This window comes from Podarcis pityusensis (assembly GCF_964106645.2).
Source record: "Podarcis pityusensis genome assembly, chromosome: 1".
NCBI lineage: Eukaryota > Metazoa > Chordata > Lepidosauria > Squamata > Lacertidae > Podarcis > Podarcis pityusensis.
The window spans coordinates 135,838,140-135,859,417 of NC_138028.1; the positions used below are offsets into that span (position 1 = coordinate 135,838,140).

Consider the following 21,278-nt stretch of genomic DNA (forward strand, 5'->3'; position numbering starts at 1 on the left):
CGTTCCAGCCTTGGTCATCTTCAGTAAGGAGGCAATCACACTCTGGGAATGCACAATCCAGCCATAAGCACAAAGCAGCCATGTCACTTTACCCTTCCGGCTCTAGCACTTGAAGTACCTTCATGGAATATTCAGCAGCAATAGGCAGACTGCTGTGGGAACAGGAGTTTGAAAGGTGCATTCATGCAGCAGGAGCAACTCCCAGCATCCCTGCCATGGACTGTGCTAGCTGAGGTTGGTGGAGTTGGCTGGAGAGCACTGCATGGGCTACCCCAAGGCCTTTCTCCATTCAAATGTTAGGTGGTTTTCCACACAAAGCAACATCTTTTAATTCCTTTTAAAGAAAAAGGTGAAGGAAACTTGGGCGACTCCTTGCCTTCTAAATTCTTCTGCTGCTAGGTTTGAGTTAACCCTTTTTCTCCCAGAAGTCAGTAGTAGGATATGAAAACTGGGCGGAAAACCATCAGTACACTTCAGATTGCACTCTAAGCAACCATCAATTAAACTTTTATTTTTGAGCTTTAAGCTTCAGATATGATAATGCAGTTTTCTGCCAGGTACTCTTGACCTGTGGGACTGGCTTATGACAGAAAAAGAAATTTATTGGGTAATAATAGCAACTGGCACAAATGTAAACATACCAGGTTTGGGACAGAAACCTTATTACCAATAAATTTAAAGTTTCTAAGGATTTGGTCAAGGGACATTCATTTGGTACATGGGAGCAACACACACCTTTTTCAATTTTTTAAAGCTGGTGTTTTATATATAGTATATTGAGGAAACTTGTATTTCAAATCTTTTTTAAAAAAAATAGGTGTAAAAAAATAAATAGAAGGTGTTTGAACACAAATAAATGCACACTTAAATGCATGCCTATCATATACCCCAGGTTTCTGGAACTTGCAGTGAGTGACGAAGTACTGCTTTAGATGACAACACTGCAAACACATCCCATAGAGCACCATCCACTAGGATGGACAGGAGAAAGTTTTTGGAAGCATAAAGTCAAAAGTGTTAATATACGGATGAAGACAAACACACAGAAACAGCAACCCATATATGCACAAACTCCCCAGTATGGATCCCCTTCTTCTAGGTCTCAGGAAGTGCTTAGTAGAATAATGTATTTGTAATTATGAGCTGTTATTGTATGGCTAAATACACACTTCTGTTTACAGTGCATCCAGTGTACTGCCGCTGGGAATGGGTTGCTAACCGTTGGCAAAAATGATGTTTGGCTATATTAGAAAGTCACTCAGGTTAACCATTTGTTCCTTTGAACTGGGGAATGAGCGTTTCTGTCTCGGTGGCAGGTGCTCAGTTGCTGAAATGCTCTGCACATCGTCATTCCTCTTAGTGTCATGTATTTGAACTTCAGAGGAATAAAACAGGTACTCTGGAAGAAAAGCTCAGTATCGGCAGAAAACATTAGAAATGGCTGTCAGCCACAAAGGCATACATTCATGCATGCACAGAAGTGTCTTTTCAATATTCAGAACTTTTTGGGTTCGACGTTTGAGAGGGGGCGGGGAAGGTCATCTTCTCGACGCAGGGCGACATTTGTTGCAACCTTCAGGCTTCACTCCCCTTGAAACATCCAGCCTGCCGAGGAGTTCTGCAGAACTCAACACCTTGCTCACTGCTTCCTGACAATTAAACCACCTTCCTGCAGTTTTGGATTTCTTTGCTCGTCCCTTTCCCGAGGTTTCTTTCCCAAGCAACAACTTCAGCTCCTCCTCCTCCTCCTCCTCTGCGCTCCCTTTGCGCGCGGGGCTTGCGCCGGGCTCTGCGCCCGCCTTAGCAACCAGGACCTTGCCGGCGGGGGGGGGGGGGCGCGGAAGGCGGAGAGGATTTCTTTCAGCTGAGCGATCCACGGGGCGATCCAATCAGAGCTCCCGCTCCCACGTGGCCCCTTCAGCAGCCGATCGCGTTCCGAAGAGAGAGCTCTGCCTCGGGAGAAGGGGAAGGGGCTCTGGCCAGACGCGGCTCCGGACGCGCGAGAGACCTTCTGGCAGGGCTCCTCGGCATGGATCGCGTCGCCCCGTTGCAGTGAGGTCCGCGGGCGCCGGCGAGGCTCCCTCGCTCTCGGCCAGCCATGGCTTTGGGGATGGTCGTCCGGCTGAAGCGCTTCGTGTGGCTCCTCCTGGGTGAGTGCTGCTTTGTGCCGATGCGTTTGGAGACAAGGACTTTGCGTAATGGAGGCGCGAGACACCGTAGTAATATGGGGAGACCTGGGAAGACTTCCTGCCATAATGTCAGTCGGTCTCCATCTAACAATTAACAGGACCTGCAATACCCTGAGGGCAAATGACGGTGCCTGTAATGCGGTCCAGGAGATTTCCCACCAAGCGAGCCGGGAGTGGGCGAGGGAGGGTGGGGTGGCTTTGAGACATTTGACTTCCTCAAACCCTTTGGCTGTGATGTGAGCGCGTTGCTTCTTTTGTCCCCTTTAAGTGGTTTGATTGTACAAAATTTACTCTCTTCTATTGAATTTGCACCCAGCTTCTACTTTATTTCCCCACAGTGAACAGATGTGAGACTTCTGTTAGCCCCTGAAGTCAGTAAATCTCCTCAAGCCAGCAGAGTTGAGGCAGGCTGCATCCCAAGGCAAGCTGGCTAGAAGAGTAACCTTGAGTAGTCAGGAAGAGGATGTTGGAAACAAGCTTGAGGCAGCCACAGGGAGGGATTTGAACAGATCACCAACACTGCAGACCCTTTCACACATTACACACAACAAATCCAGGCTGGCCACCAGCTGCAGACCTGACAGCCAATCTTTGATGTGTACCCATATATGTGTTTTCCCCCAGGACTTTAAATTTTTCAGATGAATGCAACCCTTCAATGCCAGTACAAGAATCTGAACATGTATAGAATGCATTCCCTTCCCTAAAGTGCACCTGGGAATAAGGGACACGGCTTTTGCCTACACTGAGTGTGGTGGCTGCTTTGCATCCTTGAGCCACTTGCTTCCTGGAATTGGCTGCATGTAACAGACCATGTTCTATAAATTATAAAACTTGTTTGTGCCACCCATGTAAATCCCTCTTCCTCTGCTCAAACCATTTGCCTGCAGACCTTTGTTGTTGTTTTATGTCCATCTTTTTCCTTTCCGGGATTTGATTGTATTACAGATCCTCTCTTCCAGCATTTAGAAATCAACAGTGAAGGGAAGGTGCCTTGTGCTGTCAAGAAGCTAAGCATTCAGAAACATTGCTAGTATGTTTACACGCATCGTTAGTCTGGGGTGGGGGATCTGCATCTGGCTGGCAGCTAGATCCTTATCTCCCCTCACCCTGTCTGCCCACCTGTCAATCACCTGACATCAAAATGACATCATATAATTTCTCCTGTACATTTTTATTCCTCAGCTTAAACTTTGTGCGGATGTGTCACTGCTCAAGTTTCCAGCTTTCCAGGGAGTTGCTTAAAATGGACAAATATTTAGCCATGACAAATTGTATCAAAAGCAAGCAAAGGTCTTAACAGAAATGGCCACTTAAATTATAAGGGATGTACAGAAAAGGAAGGTGGGTGTTGCCTAGTAGGGCTAGTAGGTTAATAGCCATCTTCTTACATGCTCATGGCTTGCTTTGTACTTGCTTTGTCCCACAGTGTCACTGAGCATGTTTACTGCACAGGTTATCTTCAGTGTATTGCTCAGGTGTCCTGAGAAGGCTATGCTGTGAGGCAAGGATTTGCACCACTGTGTTTGCCTGTTGGCACTGCAGTCAAGCGTGGTCACCTTTGGTATCACAATCTGCTATTGCAATAATGTTATACCAGTGGAATAGATGACCCTGCCTTGCAGTGGAGGGTAAAAGTAAGTGACCTTTCTGCTCCCTTGCAGCGCTATAAGTTTATGTGTTGCCTTATTGGTGACAGTAATGCAAATTATGTTTGGTGAATATGAAGTTGAAACTCTTTCCTTGGATTGGAAATGAAGCAAAGTAAAACAGCTGGATCACTGCAGTCATGCACAGGTCTTCAGCCTGTGGGTCAAAAGCCACAAATGGATAGCAAGCAAGGCCATCTCAGGTGGGTTGTAGCAAAGCTGTTGCTGCCCTGCTGGACTCTAGCTAAGGTTGACCAGACCAAAGGATCACAAAATGCAGTGTCTGGGCTAGAACACATTGTTTTGATGAGACACTCATTTCAACAATTTCCATGAATGCTGGCTGCAAAGAGGCAGGAGAAAGGCAATTTTCAGTATTTTTCAGTAAGAAAGACTTTTCTGGCCAGCTGTATACCCCATCTTCCTATAGCTCTTTATGGAGTAAGAACGCTCTGTTCACTTTCTGGTCTGTTTCTCTGGCTTTCTAGACTTCTTCTACAACTGGTAGTATGCTGGGACTATAATGCAGACGTATGCTTTGTAGTGGGTGGAAGGAGGAACGGTCTTCTGTTCTTCGGAAGAGAAGCAGCAACCATTCCCTCCTCCACGCGCTAAAATCTACCCCACCACTTAGAACTCAGCAGAACATTCTTCCCTTGTAGCTCACCAGAACACAAGCTAAAAAACAAATTTGTGGGAGGGTATCTAGTGAAGATAAGCATCCACTGGGGACACAGAGCCGCCAGGAATTGAGACAAGGAGTTGCAGAAAAGAATCCTTGATCTCTGTTGTGGCACAACCTTAAAAGTGCAATTTCAGCAACTAATATTACCAAAGTTTTGGATATCAGTTAGTGAAGTGCACTTAGAATTGGCAAGTGAAGCAATCATTCACCCGTTGCCATTTGGTAGCACCTGTCTTTGTGAGCAGGCTTCTCAACAATGGTGATCCTCAAAACAAAAACAAAACCCCAATTTGGTTGTACAAGGTGAGCTGTGGGTTAGGTTTTCACTTATCACCCCCCACTGGAATTAAATCTGAAATGACATTTGCTCAGCTGTCTCATTGAAATGGTGAGTCTTTAAATCAATCAGTCAATCACTGATTTTCAATAGCTTCACGGCCTTTTGGCTAAGAAAAAGTGTAAAAATCACTGGTTTTCATTTCACACTAATGCCAAAATAGCACTATGTATGTTGCTTTGTGAATTACCATTTCAATAGAAGTGAAGTGTCTTGGTAGTGCTATGAAGTATAAATCAAATGTGAATCTGTGAAAGCGGATAGTGTGGAGGTCAGAGGTGGGTCCCGGGCCGGGGCACTTAAACCTATAGAATCTGAGCAGAGTTGGGCTCATCTAGTCGCCTGGAATGCAGGAGAGACTCATCGAATCATAGAGTGATTCTGTGTATGGGCATATTGTGACAGCCTCTTTGAAATAGACACTTCAGAAAATAAAATGGCTTCTAAACATAATAACAAGATGCAATGTGAATTGAACGATAACAACAAATGATCAAGGGGCTTGTTATAAATAAACAACACTCATTTCCCCATCACATTTTGACTGTAGAACCATCTGGCACTGACACATATTAATAAGTAAATTCACCGTTTCAGAGCAGATCTTGAGCACACAGATTCTCAGGCTTGATATACCAGGCAGTGGTACAACTGCATGAATTGCAGCCTTTGGGCTCAGTGGTCTTACCACTGAGGACCACTTTAGGGGAGGACATCTTTAGATGGCTGCAGGTGTCACTTTAGAAGCACATCTTCACGTGATTCTCTTTGGTTAAGCTAAGATGCTTTACGTTGCTTTTATGCTTTTATTCAGTTGCTTTACGCTGGTTCCAAGCAGGACATAATACAGAATTTAGTTTGTGGGAGAAACTGTGGAAAACTGATTTAAAATTTACAGCTTGTTGTGTGCTGAAAGAGAATTATGAAAATGATATATAGGTGGTACCTGACACCAAGTAAGCTAGCAAAGATGTACAAATCAGAACCACGTAACTGCTGTTAATGTCAAGAAACAGAAGGTATGTTTTACCATATGCAGAGCTAGCAAGCCTAACCATCAGAATAAGAGATCCAGAAGACTGGAAAATGTTTGTAGAATACCGTATTTACTCAAATGTAATGCACACCCCTTTGGGCCAAATTACGTCGTGATAATTAGGGTGTGCATTAGATTGATGGCGCATTTACATTCAAGTAAATATGGTATGTGAAGAATCATTGTAAACAAATTAAAACATTAGCAGAATTAGAGTAAAATGAGCAGTATAAATTATGTTGAGATAAAATGAGAAAGAGAGGTTATGGAGTGATTAAATTATGCAGCAGAAATGGATAGAAAGTGCCATGGAAGTCGATGTTTTTGGTGAATGTGGAAAACTAACAATGAAAATCATCAATATGTGTTGTTTTTGTTTTTAAAAATACATTGGTTCCAATTTGGTTTGTTTTTTACGTTAAAAACTTCCAAGGCTCTTGTTACTCCGGGGGTTTCCCTGTCAGCCCATTCCTTTTCCTTTTAAAATTTGAGGAAAGTATTGAAAACAATATCAAATATTTTTGTACACTTGCAGGCTTCTTGAGGCAATGCTTGAGTTACAATGCTGAAAAATGAAATTGTCATACAGATTGTGGGATTATTTTTGAGGTCAGGTCCACTGCTTTGCTTCTTGCTTCTTTCTGTCCTTTGCGGAAAGACTAGTGAATAATGCATTGGGCTGTGCTATATATAATGGACTTATCTGTACAACATAATTAACTATTTACTACTGTTTAGCTTGTAACTCTTCACTAGGAAACAGAAGACGCTACAAGTCAGACCCTCTTTGGTTTTAAAGTTATTTTTATTGTCTAGGAAATAGCAAATTGATCATATTATGGTTTGGGGGAAAATGTTTCTTTTGTATAAGATTTTTTATTACAATTTTATCATAATACAGTAAAATTACAACTACAAAAAAAGAAAAAAGAAACAGAGAATTGAAAGAAAGGGCCAATAGAAATAAAGAAAAAATAGGAAGAAAGAAAATTTGATTATTTAAAACCTTCAGTCCATGTGAACATCCATCTTCTCCACTTTCTGTAAAACAATATTTCGTGTAAGTCAAGGTGTCTCAGAATCATTCATTTTTTTTCCTACAAAAAGTTCAAGATAGGTTCCTTAATTGTTATTATTATTAATAAATGTTAACCATACTCTTTCTTTTAATTTTACCTCTATTATTGTTGTTGTTCTTGTTATTAGTTATTGAATTTATATACTGCCCTATACTTGGGGGTCTCAGTGCAGTTCACAGAATAAAATTGATTCCCACCACCATTACTCCATATTGAATAATAATAAATTCTTTCATCCATGTCCGTATTAAAGTCTGCACACACACACATTGGGTCAATATTCCAGTTTTGTTTCTCATTATCACTAGTTCATATCCAGTTCCATATGTTTAGTTCCATTTCCTGTTGTGTTTACGATAGCATCCCAATCTCCTCCTCTAGCACATTCCATTTTCATACCATAACTTTAATAGCACGATTCCCTGAATTTGATCCAGGTTGTAGGCAGAGTACTCCCTCTCTGCTAGAACTATAGGAAAACCAGGACTGAAGTCTCAAAGCTTTCCCCCCTCTCCACTCCATCAGTGCTATATCCAGATAATTCCCCAAATCAGCATTTTTGATTTTATCTTCTACTTTACCTCCAAATCATTGTATGGAAGTCATTCCATTTCTACATGACCACCTGCATCTTTCAATTTAATTATTTCTTGATCCAGTCCTGCCAGCTTTTCCTCAATTTCGTCTGAAGCCTCTGCATATACCCATTTCCATTTTCCATCTCATATTCCTCTGGCTTATTTTTCCTTATCTTTTGACTGATTTTCTTCTTCATCATCAAACATCGATCAATCATTTTTAATTGTTCAGCCATCAACTGTTTAACAATACCACGGTCATTGATTAATCCAAAAGTACCTTTGTCATACTGGAGGCTTTTAATGTCCTAGATACTAGTAGCCATTCAGTCCACCTTAATGTTTCCCCCTTAAATCAGTCTTGGACTTCCACAGCTGTGACTGCATTATCTCCAAGTAGATTCCATTCTGACAGCTAATTATAGTTACAGTCGTACCTTGGTTCTTGAGTGCTTTGGTACTTGTACTTTTTGGCTCCCAAACACCGGTTTTTGAATGTTCTTTGGAAGCTGAACGTCCAACGCGGCTGCAGGAGTTTCCTGCAGCCAATCGAAAACCTTGATTTTCAAACAGTTCCGGGAGTCAGCCGGACTTCCGGAACGGATTAAGTTTGACAACCAAGGTACCATTGTACTTCACTTTCAATTTCCCCACTTCTTTAGTGGCAGGAAACAAACAAACAATAATAGTTAAGGATTTTTAATACGCTCCATAGGGAACTTTGCCCTCTGTTATCAGGAGTGGAAGGTGTTTCTTGGTGTCACAGTGCCAAGGTAGAGCAAATAACAGTAGTTCTGAAGTAAATTAGAGCAGTCTTCTAGGAGACTGTGTACACACTGTCCCTGTAAAGCACATCCAAAGCACACACACCCCCTCAAAGAATTCAGTTTGTTAAAGGTTGCTAAGAATTGTAACTCGCTGTTGTGTAAAGCTCAGTGTTCAGAATACTCTGAAGGCAAGAAGGTGCTTTAAAGATATGAGGTGTGCATAGCCAGAGAAGTTGTACTGGGGATTTCAGAGAAACTTAGAGCAGCTGTGAATAAATTTGGAGGCTTTGTGAGGAGATGAGGCCTTTGCTTCCTCAGTGATTAGAAAAAGTCAGTCTGTCTGTCTTATGGTCAAAGACTTAGACCAGACAACAGAAATAATAATGATAACATGCATAACTACATCAGCACCAAGGGGCAGAAGTAGTAGATAAAATTCCAGCTGATATCAAACTATTTGCTGCAAAACCACCAGCACATTTACTGTACAGGCTAGACAAAGTCAAAGCTGACCCAGAAGCCCATGTTCAGGGGTAGCTGAAGAGGCCCATGAGGTAGATGAGCAGCAGATAGCTGAGAATGTAAGAAAAGCCCATCTTGGATTACCATCTGATCAAGCATCCAATTTCCCATAGTTGCTAACCAGATGTCTTCAGAAAGCCCAAGGGCGGGGCTTGAAGGCAACTGTGTAGGGCTGGGTATGGCTGGCACCAACCTCCACAGGTAAAGATTGATGGATCCAATGTGTTGTTGCATGGCTGCTGGCCATCCAGTGCTGTCTCACCCTTCCTGCAGGTGGAGGCAGAGAAGCAGTAGATTTCTGTGCCCTTTGCATACTCATTCTCAGGACCCAGCAACTGGCGTACCCTAGAGACAGGCCAAAAAATGGGAGAAATCCAAATGTCTTGTGAGTGGGACCTACCTGCCATGTAGAAGAGCCTGGGATCATGGACAGAAAATGGACATTCAGGACACTGGCTTGAGCGAAGCTGATCTAGCCAAAGGCTAGCAAGCGGACCTTAGACCCGCAGCTTGGACTAAGGCATGAGTCAGTTGGCCAGGGAACCAGTTTAGGAAGAAACTAGCAAGACAGAGAAAGAGGGGCTCTCCTCCTCCTCTACTTCACCATTTGTCACTGATAGACTTTCTTCCGACACTTTTCTTTCATCTCCATGGAAATGGGCCTTGAGATTCCTTGCCAAGAAACCGGAATCCCTACAGACATGGAATTCTGCTCAGTCCCAGAACAAAGGAAAACTACAGCTCACCATGGGAAATGTGCGCACTGCAGGAGGAGGGAGTCTTGCTGCAATTGAATGTTTTGAACATTCTGCTGCAACAGGGTGTCTCTTCTGCAAAGGAAACAAGTTGTTCAGCAAAGGGCTTAGCTGCTTAGGTTTTGTGTTTAAGTACAGAGGGTGCAGTAGGGGAAAATGCAGGCATGTTTTAGTTGCCTTCACGGAAATAAGCATGTACTTTGTGGGACCATGCCTTCAGCTGAAGAGCTAAACATTACTTGGTTGTGTTGTCTTTTTTGTTTTACAGGTTTTTTATTCCTGTATGCTGTCCTGTGGGCCACATAGAGACCCATGGTATTCACTTCTGATACCCACAGGCATACGCAATACCCTTCCAAATACTGGAATGTTTATGCAAGCCAGTTCAAAATGGAAAGGGTTAAAAAAGTATTTTCATAGTTCTCTAATATCATAAAGCCATGAGTGCAATCCAAGCAAATCCACTGGAGCATATTGAATGCTACTTGAGATGGTGATGAACAGTTTGATCAAATGTTTTAATTCTGGTAGGCAGAAAAGACCAAGGAGAAAAGCTAATCAGTGGGTCCCTGAGAGGCCTAGTCATTGCCTGCCTCTCCACAGAAATGGACAGCAGCTGCAGCCCCAGCCACCTGCCCAGCTGTTAGCTTTGGGCTCACTCCCAGCTGAGAGCTGGGAAGCTCTTGACATTGATAGACGATCGGTCAAACTCCATCAAGGCTTTGGAGAATCATTAATCACCTCTAGGACATGCAATAAAGTAGAAAAACTGGGGAGCAGCTCTCGGTTTTAGATTTCATCACAAGCATTTCATGCAATCCTATGATTGCTGAGGGAGAAGCCCCTGAGGGCTAATATGTCATCAGCCTGAAGCTGTGAATGCTTTTAATTCAGGGAATGCATTGCCTTTGTACTGGGGGGAGGGGGGGTTGGCAACGCTGGGAAGTTATAAGGAGCTGAAGTGTATAAAATGATATGTTATCCTGATTTGGTTTGTTACTGTGTTGGATCCATGTTTATACAGAGTGGCTGGGGAAATCCAGCCAGATGGGCGGGGAATAATAATAATAATAATAATAATAATAATAATTACAGTTTCTAAAAACAAACATTTTTTGCTGAACATTTCCTTAGCCCCTTGCTTTGCTCGTGGAGTCCCAGACACCTTGGAAGCAGGGCCAGACTCCAACATGGGGGTAGGATCCAAAAACATGGGTGTTGTTGTTTTTAATCCTTACATGAGCTGAACGTGTAATGAAATATTTTACTTAACCAAATATTTGGATTTTAACTCTTTTCTGCGAATGAAATGGACTTCACAGTCGCAGAATGGGACTGCCCCACATTCTTCTTTCTCTGTGAACCCCTCCCCGCCCCCCACAAAAGGTCTGCCATTGGTGGCTAGAAGACTCTTGGGAATGGTGTGGAACAGGGTGCCTGGAGCTGAGAGAGTAATTTGAAGGAAGTGATGCCTTCCTTATGTGAACAGAAGAGCAGCATCCGATCATTTCTGTCACCTGCGCTGCACTTGGGGTGTGCCCGTCACAAGGTTCATTGTCACAAGAATGACAATGGTGACTCTCTGAGAATCTGGCTGTAGTACTGCAGTATTTAGTGGAGATGTCTGCATTGCAGGAGGTTGGATTAGATGACCCTCGGGGTCCCTTACCAACTATTTAGTTGTATGATTCTGGTAAGTAAGGATGGATCTGTGATACTTATGTGTCTACCCTTCCACCCACTGCTACTAGTCAGGTTGAAGTCTTAGAAGATTAGCTGCTGGCTTCTTTTTTAGGACTGCCCAAAGAAGAACAAAGGGACGCAGGTGGCGCTGTGTCTAAACCACAGAGCCTAGGGCTTGCCGATCAGAAGGTCGGCGGTTCGAATCCCCGCGACAGGGTAAGCTCCTGTTGCTCGGTCCCTGCTCCTGCCAACCTAGCAGTTCGAAAGCATGCCCAAAGTGCAAGTAGATAAATAGGTACCGCTCCGGCGGGAAGGAAAACGGCGTTTCTGTGCGCTGCTCTGGTTCACCAGAAGCAGCTTAGACATGCTGGCCACATGACCCGGAAGCTGTACGCCGGCTCCCTCGGCCAGTAAAGCGAGATGAGCGCTGCAACCCCAGAGTCATCTGCAACTGGACCTTTACCTTTTTAAAGAAGAACAGGATGCCACAGTGATTGGTTTACTCAGACGTTTGCTTTATTTTGACAGTATTTTATAAAAATCCACATTAAATTGATGTTTCTGAGCACATTATTTCTCAAAATAGGAATGCATTTTGGTACATTTTTAATCAAAAACTGTAGCACATTATGTATGTAAGGATGTATGTATTTATGAACATTTATAAGGCATATAATTTTTAAAACAAATGTAAAAGCCAGGATAAGTGGTGGATAGCTTCATTTTGATCTACACATTAGTCCAGTTAGTGTAGATCAGCTCAGTGTGTATCAGAACTGGCAAATATCAAATTTCTCATGTGCCGCTACTAATAAGCAACTTAAAATATTTCTTAATGAACTCAAGTACCAGACATGTAAATTACATTAAGCGTGATAGTGGAAAATCTCTGAGCTATTGAAAAAATTAGTCTTATGGAGAGTGCAGCACTTCTTATTTTGATCCCTGGGGGAAAATATTAGCTGGGCCTGGCCTCAGCAGGATTTATCCATTCTGAAGGAAATCAGCCCTGAGTGCTCACTGGAAGGACAGATTGTGAAGCTGAGGCTCCAATACTTTGGCCACCTCATGAGAAGAGAAGACTCCCTGGAAAAGACCCTGATGTTGGGAAAGAGGAGAAGGGAACGACAGAGGATGAGATGGTTGGATAGTGTTCTCGAAGCTACGAACATGAGTTTGACCAAACTGCGGGAGGCAGTGGAGGACAGAAGTGCCTGATGTGCTCTGGTCCATGGGGTCACGAAGAGTCGGACACGACTAAACAACTAAACAACAACAAAGCATATTTAAATTCAAATTCAAACTGTTGGATGCCCCGAGTTCTGTTGCTTTACCTTAGTTATAATCAATACAGTAGTTTGGGAATTCTGACTGGATTTGGAAAGAAATATGTACTATTGCTGTAAATTTGCAGACCTTGATGGAGGAGTGGATTATATATGGGTTGCATTTGTAAAAGCTGTTAGTTAGTGTATTTTACCATCATAGAGAGAGTGTTGGTCTATTTTGGTCAAAGGACTATCGTGTGTCTTCATGGACTTCACAGGCTCTTTTTATATCCAGGAGGGCCCTGGAGGAAGCGCAGGGCTGCCAACATTCTGGGCTGTTAATGCCTAGCAAATAGCATTGCCTGTACATGCGGAACTTAGTCATGAATGTCAGGCTCAAATCCCCCAACGGAAATGATTGAGATAGCCAAGAACTATATTGAGTCTCTTTGCTTTCTGTGGACCAAATGAGATGTGATGTTATTCATGTCTTAGCCTTTGCACAACTGATTATTTTTTTTAAGGCAAGCAGTGAACAATAGGAAAGGGCTGTCTTTAATGGCATCAATCATTATCCTGAGTCTAGTAAGGCAATTTCTGTTCCACACAGAAGTTTGATACAGGCTTTCTAGCTCCCATTTTATTCCTGTAATTGTTGACAAAATAGCTAAACAGAGGGAAAAACAATTCTAAATCTGAATTATACTGTCATGGAATATCTCTGTATAAGCAAGCAGAGGTTTATCTTTTATTGATTTATTTATTGATTTATTATCTAATCAATAAAATAGTTTGTCAACTATTTACACCTGTTTTCTAGAATATATTTTTTTGGAAAAACATCGATGTTCTCCTTTCCTGTTCCATGGAATTGGAGGGTGATTGTAAAATTATGGAAGCACAGTCCCACGATGGTGTCTTGACACTTCAGGTTGATCTCAGTAATGGCATTTCTTTATTTGTATTAATGTTTATATCCCATCTACAGAGGAGAAAGCCTGAAAAAACCCGGAAAAAATGGGGGGAAACCCAAGTTTTTTCTGTTTTTTCTCCAAATGGGGGAAAATGGCTTTGGGGGGAAATGGGGGGGGGGGGCTAGTTTGTTTTTTCTCTGGGTTTTTTCCAGGCCTTCCCATCTCTAATCTCATCAGAGACTTCTTTACATCTTCTCAAGATGTGTGGGCATTCCCAGAGACTGTTTGGGGGGCAACTGATTTTCTATCAGGGAATTCTCATATTGTCATGGGAGGTGATCGAAATGCTTGGTCAGGACAAACAAATTTGTAAATATGTAGGCACCTTTTCAACAGATATTTCCTAAGCAAAAAGTTTAATAAGAGTCAGCAGAATCTTACAACACTAGCTTATAGGGGGTTTTTTCTTCCTAATTTTGAATGACAGGCCTTTGGATGAACCAGCAGGCCACAGTACATACCTTTCATTGGGGGAGGGGGCAGTATAGTAGTTTTTTCTTAATTCCCCCTTCTTTACTTCCTGAGGTAAAAACCTCCTCAGCAGAGGATCAGCTGGAAGGTGGCCATTATCCCATCCAATTGCTTATTCAACTGCCAGTCCAACTTATTAGATCTACCTGAAATTGGGATGCAGAGGAATCACTGCCCATTAGTGCTCTTTTCCTGCTAATGGTTGTTTATCCCAGGAGTAGGAGAGACACATGGAGATGTTTCTGAGGGAAGGAACTCTAGCCGCTCTCTTGCACTGGTAACTTTGAAATGTGTTAGAATGAATCAATCAACTCAGTCCTGGCCTTTACCTTTCTTCCCCCTTTTTGTCTCTCTCTCCCCTTTCCGCCTTTCCATTTCAGCCCATCACTTTATGGTGGTCAGGGCATGCCATGAAGTCACCTATGGGCAGTACATCCAGGAATATTGTCTCAGCAAGTTTCAATCTGACATGGAAACTCTCAGGAAGACTCTGTGGTGTGACTGGGATATGACTTTGGGGTGAGTTGAAATTGTTTTGTCCAGTGGGAAGAAAAGAGCTATGTAAACATCTAAGAAATGGCATGCTGGGATTCTGGAGTGTATCTCATAGCCTCCTGCATTGGTGTAAAGAACTGTTTTCTGCTCGCTAGACAAAAGGCTGTGCATCCCCCCTTGTTCCAACTGGTCATATGCAATCTTCATAGTTGACCAACTAGGCTACTTTCAAGGTAATGACAGATAATTTGGGCAACCTTATAGCAAATGATGATTTGGTACATCCCCTGCCCCTGTTTTTCTTCTCATTCTGCTTCATAATCTAGCACAGTGTCCAACATTTGACAGAGTAAAATACAGAGACTTATTTTTAGAACATATTATTACAATGATTTCATCTGATCTAGTGGATGCAAGCCAAAAAATTGAAAATCCTTACATGAGCTGAACATGAAACGAAATGAAATATTTTACTTAAACAAATATTTGGATTTTAACTCTTTAGCCAAAACCCTGAAAATTGAAAAAAGATAAAAATGGCAGCATGCGTTTGCAGAGAATAAAAGACCAAAACCAACTAAATGGGATGCAATACAAACCATTACATAGCCTCCCAGTATAGTTATGTTGTAAGATTAGGAGTTTGAACAAGAGAGGGCTAATGAGGACAGGTTGACAGGAAGGGTTTCTTAGTCATCCACAGACCAGGTTATTATGAAAACAACAGGTAAAACCAGAAACTGAGAGACATATTGGCAAAAGGACCCACCTAATACAGTCCTGGCTGGGAATGTTGCCACCAAGGTGCCAGCTCAAAACAATGGAGGGCTCTTCGCCTCAGCGACTGGCTAGAACAAGACAGAGAGACTCATCTGAGTCCTGAAAAATAACAGTAAAAAAAAGAAGCCTGAGAGATGCAACATAAAAGCCCCCACTTTGGAATTCCAGGTGGTGAGAACAAACACATAGGGCAATTTATTTCTTTATTTAGTTTGAGGAATTTATACCCTGCCTACTGGCTGAGGTTCTAAAGAGCCCTGAGACTGACCAAATGGAGCAGCCAGAGGTTTCTCCCTCACAAGCCAAGAATTCATCACTGACATAACGTGGCTCTACTGACAGATGCAGGAAGCACTGCAAAGTGAGGAAGAGAAGGACTACTTAAAGGAGCCACTATGCTGCCTTTCCTTGAGAATATCGCCAAGCCCTGCCAGATCCTGAGAACAGCCTTTCCCCATTCATGGCGGCAACCGCTCCTCCTCACAAACTGGCTCTGGCTTCAAGCCCCCACCAGCTTGGCAGTTGCCTAAAGCCACCAACATCCTGGTTCACCACCGGAAAGGTGTGTGGCAGTGGCTTCCGGCAAGATCTCTCACACAAGCTCTGCAAGGTCTTGCCAGAAGCCCCCTGCCCTGTGCCACCCCAGCAGCTGGGAGGGGCTGGGGGATTCCCCTGTGCAAGGCGGCTGCTTCATTCTGCCTCGTGGGAGGGCTGGCCCTGGCCACCAAAAAGATACAGGGTAAAACTCTGTGCCAAACCACTCTGTGCATCACCCCAAAACAGAATACACACTACCTTTCACCTGCTTGCCCTGAAACAAATAATTTAGTTCATTTGCATCCTACTAAGTTCACCCAAATCAGTTCCTCTTCAGTTAATTTACACTCCCAGTTAATTTCCCAGCGAGAATCAATCCTTTTCTTTTAGTCACTCCAGTCATCAGTCTTTACACACCCAAATTAATTTAAACTAAACTAAACTAAACTAAACTAAACTAAACACTAAACTAGGTTCAAAAGTAATTCTGGTATCCAGGCAAGATTGCCCCCTGCACCTGTTACTAAAAAGGGGGATAAAACTCAGGAAAGACTGGCAGGCAGAGTATTTTATGTGAGGAGGGGACTGCACAGAACTTGCTTCTCTGCAGTTACTGCTTCTCTGCTCTTTGCTTGAAATTAGCCTACCAATCTAGGCAACCAGCAAGTCCAAATCTTGAATGCACCGAGGAGCTCTAATTGTTTCATGTCGGACAAAAGCACCTGCTCCCTGATAATACACTTTATTTCTTCCTTTTAAGATTCCTTGCCATTGCTCCTTTCAGGTTATAGCAACAAACCTCTGCCATAGGGAATCCTAAATTAGTAGCAAAGATATAGAAAGATGAAAAGAAAATGATAGTCAGAAAAGGCTTTGGGGGATTTCAGAAGATTTTTCTTTTCTTTTCTTTGCTGATTCTGACTTTGCTTTCCAAATAACCAGCAAAGACAGCTTCACAGATTCCCCACCGCTGCATCTCCACGAACTATACCTTCCAGGGTTTACCCTTTTCATTCACAAGGTCATGAAGAAAACTGCTGGTGACTCCTGAATTCCTCCTTTGTGTGCTCTTCCACTGTGTGCCTCCCAGTTTTGAAAAAGGAGAGAAGTGAACAAGGAATACTAAAGCCAAGCCAAGCTCAGTGTTTTTCATCTCCTCAATCGCCCTCTTTCCACACACCCTCTCTCCTTTCGGGGATGAGTGATCCACACAAAATGACCTGGGCTTGTTTCCTCAAATATGATTTACATGACAACAAACAAATGCACACGGAAAAAGAACCACCCTAAAGGCAAACAATCTATGGTCAGATGCCACAGCAAATGACAGGCACTCGCCTCCATAGTCTTATCAACAGCTCCCTTATTCCTAGAGTAGCGATGGCGCTGTTACTACAAGAGAGCCAGCTGTCTCTCCTTGGCCCTTGGTTTTTTCCAAGTGACTAGGGGTGGCTGCTGCCTTCTTTTCCAGTTGTTATTATTTCCACCTGTGTCTGGGTGTTTCTTTTCAGGGCAGGGCAGAATTTTTCCTATGGGACAATGCTATTGGTGTGTTTTTCTTTCTTCTCCTTCAGCTTATTGGTTGAGCTGTGCCAAGCTATGTCGTGCACAATGGGGGGGGGGGGAAGCCCCCTAGGAAAATTTGTTGTCTCAGCCATCAGGCACAGACCTGATTGTACGGCCAACACCCATGGCCTGCCTCTCCCCCTGCCCGTCCCAGGCCTGCATTCTTGGCTGTGGTTTCAGCAGGAAGCTATGGGACACGCGCCAATCAGAAATGAAGCAGCAGGTCCAACCCAAAGCTGGTGCAGGAGGTGCAAGTAGGTTTGAAGGCAGAGTTGTATGCAGTCTAACCACTTTGGTCCCATCATGAGCACAAATAATCCTGAATGCACATTAAAAAAAAAAAAGTTGTCTGGAAGAGCCCTTAGATTCCTTACAACAAAATTTGCTGAGAGAGAGAGCGCGCACCCCATTTACACCAGGCAGAGGGAAATATTTAAAGCTGAGCTCTGCGTGCCACAGATTGTACTTTTTCATGAAGTGGGGCGTCCTCTTTAGTAATGATAAATCTTTTGGAGGTGTAGATTAATACATCCAACGCCTGTTATTTCTGGCTCTTTTTAGACAATTATCAGTGTGCCTGGCAAACAGTCACTGTGCATATTAATATGGATATAATGAAAGACCCAACACCATGTGACTATTCTGCCAAGGAACAGTGAAATGACAGGTCTTCCTACGCCTGCTTTCAGGCAACCTACGCTGGCAGTCAGCCTGCCTTCGCACCCGGTAATCAACATTCTTTTAGAACTTGGCATGGCTTTCTGGGTACACGGCTGTTTGTTGCAGTAAATACACAATGTGTGAAAAGGAGCCAACTGGGAAGCGGACACTCTTGGCCAAGGCTGCCCACCCATGAAGCAGGGTGAAGCAGCTGCCTTGGGCAGTGAAAGGCCCCGAGACAGTGCCACGGAGGTGCCCCTCCCCTGCCACTGCCTCCACCACAAACAGAGAAGTGGCCCCGGCAGCAGCGGGATCTCACTGAAATCTCCTGAACGCTCATGGAGCGTGAGAGATCTCGTGAGATTTCAGAGACATCTTGCCATAAATCAGCACCACTGCCAGCACAGCTTCTCCGCCAGTGGCGGCGGCAGCAGCCCAGATGTGATGCGGGCAGAGGTGGGGGCAGCATGGTAGTGGGGGCAGAGCGGGCAGGACAGCACTTTCCCCTCAAGTGGTGTGATGGGAGGCGCCACCCCTGGTGTGGTGCCAGTGTCATGAGTTCAGGATCTGTTTCAGCTCTCCCAAGCAGCTCACTGGTAGGCGTCCGATTCAGTAGCTCATAAGTCCCTGATTCAGCCTCTGGCATCGCCATGGCGATAACCAGGAGAGCCTGATGGCATAAATGGAGTCAGCATAAGGCAGCTTTCGATATTCACATATCCTGGTTCCCAGCACCGCGATGCCCCTTTGTGATAAGCAGCAGTAATTTACATTCACATGCCGTAAAAGTAGAGAGCAGGCAGCATGTTCTGCAGCTCTGTTTTCCCAGTGCCGTGCATGTCTCAGTTTAGTATACTTTATAATAACGAGACAATCCAACGTGCAGTCAGATAGACTGTTTTATATGTGCATTGGGTCGAATTATTTAAAGTCTTTCTACAAATGCCAACTCAGAAGTGGGGCTTATTTTCACATAAGAGGGTACTGGATTTCAGCCAATGACATATTTCATCAGCCAGGCTTTTAATGCATGTTAATATTGCGGGATATGGACTTTTTTTTAACTTGCTTTGACTGCTGCTTAATGTTTTTTAGCTTTTATATTTTTAACGTTTTGCTGCTGTAAGCTGCCTTGTTGGCCCCCTTTTTAAAAAGATGTTGTAGAAATTATTTTGTAAATAAAGAACAGGATGATACTCTGCAGTTTTAGCTGTGAATTCCGTAGTGGCAGCTGGAAGCAAAGTGAGAAAATAGGTGCTTTGATAAATAGATGCAGTTGCAGGGCATGGGATAAGCATAGGAATGATCCAGGATGAAAAAGGGTCAGGATCTGAAAAAAAGTTTCAGGGTTTTAGCCTCTTTCTAAGAATCTCCGGAGGAAGGAGTAAATCTATGAACCCCCCACCCCACCCCCACATTTCATGATAGCCCTTTTCCTCTTTTCTAGGACAAAAAGCTACTGTACCTCAGTAGCTTTTTCTGAGGAAAAAGCAAAACTGAGAGGCAGACACTTAAGTCAGGCATCAGAAATACATTTTGAAAACATGTGGGCAAAGTTCCACCATGCCTTCAACTCCAATAGACTTGACCCCGGGCAAATCTAAAGGGAAATTGTGAATAATTTCATTGCAAGATTGTCCTCAGATGCAACATAGTCAGCTTCCAGGCCCTTCTCTAGTTGGGCCTTCCTGATGCATCATCAAGTAAGAGGATGGCAGTTATAGGAACCTATGAAGAGATTGCAGCTTGAGTTCTGAAGAAAGTTTGCAAAAATCTGAACTTTCTGAACTAATTGTGAAATGCTTATGTTCTTCCACAGCATACATTGAATTACCTGGCAGGATCAGGGTGTTTTTTAATGCTTACTGAAACACTGGCGGAGGAAGGTGTGTGTGGGGGGGGGTGCGGTGCGCACCGGGTGTCAGGTGTGAGGGTGGGTAACATCACCGTTCCACACACACCCACTCGCTGCACAGGCAGCACCCTGGATACTCACTAGGGACGATGCTGCCGCAGGCGGCTAGCAGCGCACCCCAATGCTTGTTGCACGGGCCACTAGCAGCGCCCCTCCCAATGCTCGCCGTGCGGGCGGCAGGTGGCTAGGGAAGCTCGCTGCGAGGGCAGTAAGCGATGCCCCCCTTACGCTTGCTGCGTGGGCGGTGGGTGGCTAAGGACGCTCGCCATGCAGGCCGCTAGCCCTGCCCCTGCGGGCCGGCTAGCCCCGCCTCCACACTGCTCCAGGTGCCGGGCCAGGTAGCTCCGCCCCTGCTTCTGAACCCAGTTCCTGGATCTTTTAGTTAAGGCTCCCTTCTGAAGTTCAGGTCAGCAATTCATTGTCCATGCCATTTCAGTCACTAAGCTAGAATCTATTCAGGGCCCAGCAATGATTTATTTCTCATATATTCCTTGGCACCACAAAGGATCTCTTGTGGTCCAGGGAACCCACTTAAGGACTCTATACAGGGAAAAGGAGCAGTTTTTTCTTATAACAGCCCGTAATGGTTGTCTTTTTGCCCTGTCCAAAGTGTGCTCATCAGCCCTAGATCAGCAGGGTTGGGGGACCTGGGGCCCTCCAAATGTTTTTGGACTTGAATTCCCACCAGCCCCAGCCACGTGGCACTAGTCAAGGAATGGGATATTGGTAGCCCAGCTACAGGTTTCCCATCCTTTGCCTACAGCTAAGACTTGCCTTAATCTAAAGTAATCGTTGTTGATTTTTGGTCTCTTGTGACAGATGCACTTCTGAGCTCTTTGAGTAACAACTGGTTTACTGCAGATCCAACAGTGAATATGCAAAAACTGTAGCACTTTCAAATTGCTACTCTGATCAGGAAATAGAGCACCAAGACAAAAGTTTATGCGATAGCATCCTTTGGCTGAGGGAAATATTTAGGCTGATATTTGTTGGGATTGTGCTAATTTTGGCAGATGACAGGCACCATTCAAACATTTTCGATGACAATTTTCCTTCTTTTTCCACTGTGACTAATCCTTTGTGGTTTGGTTCTCCATGAGAAGCTGAAATCTGCCTCACTCTCTTTAGAGATGAAGCAGATGACAACTGAGCTATTTTAATTGGATTCCAGATTACATGGAGTGGCGCATTGGTCCAAGTGGCCTGCGCTGGAATAGCCTTGGGTGACAGCATCACGCTTCTCAACCCACAATACTCTAACATGGTGTGCAGCTGTTTCAGTTGGGCAAGAGTAAAAATATCCACTGTGTGCCTAGGAAGACGGTGCATAAG

General features: G+C 43.9%; 1 protein-coding gene and 1 long non-coding RNA gene across 2 annotated transcripts in view; one reads left to right on the forward strand and one right to left on the reverse strand.

Moving 5' to 3' along the window:
• Positions 1-1,962: 1,962 nt before the first annotated feature.
• Positions 1,963-21,278, forward strand: part of RAMP1 (receptor activity modifying protein 1) — a 33,720-nt gene continuing 14,404 nt past the window's right edge. Inside the window, exons 1-2 of the mRNA XM_081019664.1 lie at positions 1,963-2,150; positions 14,374-14,512. Coding sequence (XP_080875790.1) covers positions 2,099-2,150; positions 14,374-14,512 — 191 coding nt within the window. The 5' untranslated portion in view covers positions 1,963-2,098. The remainder of the gene's footprint in view (positions 2,151-14,373; positions 14,513-21,278) is intronic.
• On the reverse strand, positions 6,245-17,918 carry LOC308484818. The gene is made up of 4 exons (XR_013990131.1): positions 17,144-17,918; positions 15,258-15,367; positions 9,036-9,672; positions 6,245-7,660 (listed from the first exon to the last, which is right to left on the reverse strand). It is a non-coding gene; the product is annotated as an uncharacterized lncRNA (long non-coding RNA).